This window comes from Beta vulgaris, chromosome 7 (genome assembly GCF_026745355.1).
Source record: "Beta vulgaris subsp. vulgaris cultivar EL10 chromosome 7, EL10.2, whole genome shotgun sequence".
In the NCBI taxonomy this organism is placed as follows: Eukaryota; Viridiplantae; Streptophyta; class Magnoliopsida; order Caryophyllales; family Amaranthaceae; genus Beta; species Beta vulgaris.
The window spans coordinates 43554494-43557914 of NC_079208.1; the positions used below are offsets into that span (position 1 = coordinate 43554494).

Genomic DNA, 3421 nt, shown 5'->3' on the forward strand with positions numbered 1-3421 from the left:
CTGTCTAATCATAGTCCTTTGTTGATTAAATGCTCCAATAGTACTCACTCAGGAGGTAGACCTTTTAAGTTCTTCAACTACATGGCCAATCATGAACATTTTGACCAACTTATTCATGACTGTTGGGGCACTTTTGAGAATAGATATTGGATGAAGCAAATCTGGCAGAAACTTAAAGCAATGAAGGGCAAATTAAAGCATCTGCACAAGAAGGATTTTGCAAATCTCGATCAAAGAATCACTCAAATCAGAGAGCAATTAGACAGCATTCAAACAGCTATTCGAAACAATGTAGCTGATAGTTCTCTACAGTCACAAGAGCATGAGTGCATTCTGCTGTTAAAAAAGTTCTTGGCAGTTGAAGAAAGTGCTTATTAGTAGAAATCTAGAATTCAGTGGTTGCAGCTAGGTGATGGGAATAATCATTACATCTTTCAGGCAATGAAAGAAAGATATGCTAGGAATAGCATTTATAACTTGTATAATGCTCAGGGCAACAAACTCACACTGAATACAACCATTCAAGTAGAAGTGCTCAACTTCTATAAGAGTTTGCTAGGCTCAGCAGCAAGCACTCTACCTGGAGTTGATCTTACAAAAGTTAGAGAAGGAAGACAGGTCAGTATGGAAGCCTATCATGATCTTATTGCACCTGTTACAACTCTAGAAATTGATTATGCTCTATAATGCATTGATGATGCTAAAGCCCCTAGTATTGATGGTTTTAATAGATTTTTCTTCAAAAAAATATGGCATACTATTAAACCACAAATGTACATGGCTATATGGGATTTCTTTGAAAATGGAGTCATGCCTAATGAGATTAATGCTACTGTGGTCACTCTTATCCCTAAAGTTCCCAATCCTACCTATGTCAAAGATCTAAGGCCTATTGCCTGTTGTTCTGTGATCTATAAGATAATTGCTAAAATTATCACACTAAGATTACAGAAGGTTATTGGTGATGTTATGGATCTTGCTCAAGCTGGATTTATTCCTAATAGGACCATCTCTGACAATATTCTCTTGGCAACTGAACTTATCAAAGGGTACACTACTAAGCAAGTCAGCCCTAGGTGTATGGTCAAAATTGTCTTGAAGAAGGCCTATGACTCTGTAGAATGGCCTTTTCTGCAAATGATGCTCTTAGAAATTGGGTTCCCTCAGCAATTTTTAAAGGGATCATGGTGTGTGTCACATCTGTTAATTACACCATCCTTATAAATGGAACCCCTCGCCCTCCTTTTCCTGCTAAGAAGGGCCTCAGGCAAGGGGACCCTATGTCTCCCTTCTTGTTTGCTATATGTATGGAGTATCTATCAAGGTGCCTAGATCTTTTGAAGCATATAACCCAGATTTCAACTTTCATCCTAGATGTGAAAGACTTGGCATCACCCACTTAATGTTTGTTGATGACTTGGTTCTCTTTGCAAGAGTTGACCAGAGTTCCCTTAATCTACTTATGCAAGCATTCAATAAATTCTCTACTGCCTCAGGGCTTGTTGCTAAACTTGACAAGAGCAATGTGTATTTTGCTGAGATTCAGGAAAAAGAAGTTCACAATCTTCAGGAGTTGCTCCAAATGCCAATTGGGATCTTCCCCTTTAGATATTTAGGGGTGCCTCTGCACTCTAGGAAGTTGTTTTATACTGAGTGTAAGCCACTCATTGCAAAAGTTGTTGCTAGGGTCAAAACTTGGACAACTAGAAAGATTTCCTATGCTGGTCAAACACAACTGATAAGATATGTTCTTCAGGGCATTCAAGCTTACTGGTGTTAGATTTTCTTGTTACCAAAGAAAGTTCTTAAGGAAATCCAGAATACTCTCAGAAGCTTCCTATGGACAGGCTTGGATACCATTTCTAGAAAATCTCCTGTTTCTTGGGATTATATGTGTAACAAGAAGGTCTGTGGAGGGTTAAATTTCAAAGAAATCACTACTTGGAATAAAGCTGCAATTGCAAAACATTTTTGGGCTCTTGCTCTAAAGCAAGATAGACTATGGATCAAATGGCTCCATGTCTACTATATCAAGCAGGCTGATATCTAGACAATTAATATCCCTAATAGATTGTCTTGGGCTATGAAGAAAATCTTTGACTCCAGGCATATACTCATAGATGAAGCCACCTGCAATCAGTTTGTACACCAAAGCAAATTCTCTATTAGAAAATGCTATTGGTTTATGAGGGGTGAAAGGCCTAAGGTGGAGTGGAGAAGAATTACTTGCAATAGTAAGGCAGCTCCTAAAGCCATATTTATAACATGGTTGTTGCTTCAAGGTAGACTAAACACAAAAAATAGGTTGTTTCAATGGGGAGTAGTCAGACATCAAAAGTGTCCATTATGTAATGCTGCTGATGAAACACCAGATCATCTATTTTTCACTTGTGCCTACAGCAAGCATATCTGGAGCAGATGCCTGCAACTTATTGATGTTCCCGTTGTTACTAATCTTGTTACAATCATCCCTACTGTGGCAAAATACAGTAGGAAAACTTGTAGAAAGCATCAACTGCTTAATATGATGTTTGTAGAAAGTGTTTATCATATATGGCTATAGAGAAATAGGAAGGTGTTTAATGGTCAAACTCTTAGTCCTCAGCAGGTAGTTAAGCAAATTGTTTTTGCTATTGCTTGTAGACAAGGTCATGATGTAACTCAACTTCTTTTATAGGCTTTTGATGGTCTGTTGTTCCCTGGGTTTGTCCAGGTGAAGTTAGCAGGGGATTGTATTAAAGGCCACTTTTCCAAACCCTTCCTAGAAGGTGTGGGAAAGGTGGCTTTTGAAGCCTGCTCCTCTTAGGTTGTACCTTTTTTTGGTAGTCAATAAAAACTTTGAATTGCCAAAAAAAAATGCATCTAAAAACCATATATAAATATAAAATATCAATGCTGCAAGTGTTGGGGCTTTAGTAAATAAAACACCTACTCAAGCTAAAAAAAATTAATTTCTAACATGGCACGAAACACACAGCAATTTAGTACTAGGAATGATGCTAGGAGAGTAAATGAGCTAGATGTTACTTCTGTTCATAATCAATTGAAGGAAAATGCTCAACAGATTGCTAATTTAACTACTATAGTATTTAAAATTGCTGGTCATGAGCCAAAAGCAAAAGTTTGTGTTATATGTGATGATGTATCCCATATTACCGATGCATATCCAACATTGCATAATGAAGATGTAAATGCTTTAGGAGGTTTCGTATGTAAACCTCAAAGAAAATATGATCCTTTCTCATCAACTTATAATGAAGGTTGGATTGATCATTCTAATTTGAGATATGGACTTAGACCACCATTTCAACAATCTAATCCCATGCCATATTCTCATATTAATCCCCAACAACAATCCCAATCATCAAACACATATTTAGAAGATCTTGTTAACCAACTAACTAATCAAATAGGATAAGTC

The 3421-nt window shown here is 37.2% G+C and overlaps 1 protein-coding gene across 1 annotated transcript; it reads left to right on the plus strand.

Moving 5' to 3' along the window:
• Nucleotides 1-777: 777 nt before the first annotated feature.
• Nucleotides 778-2050, plus strand: LOC109135521 (uncharacterized). Its single transcript, XM_019250636.2, has 4 exons — nucleotides 778-1049; nucleotides 1121-1267; nucleotides 1375-1687; nucleotides 1781-2050. Exons 1-4 carry the CDS (start codon nucleotides 778-780, stop codon nucleotides 2048-2050), a joined length of 1002 nt encoding a protein of 333 aa, XP_019106181.2.
• The last annotated feature ends 1371 nt before the right edge of the window (nucleotides 2051-3421 follow it).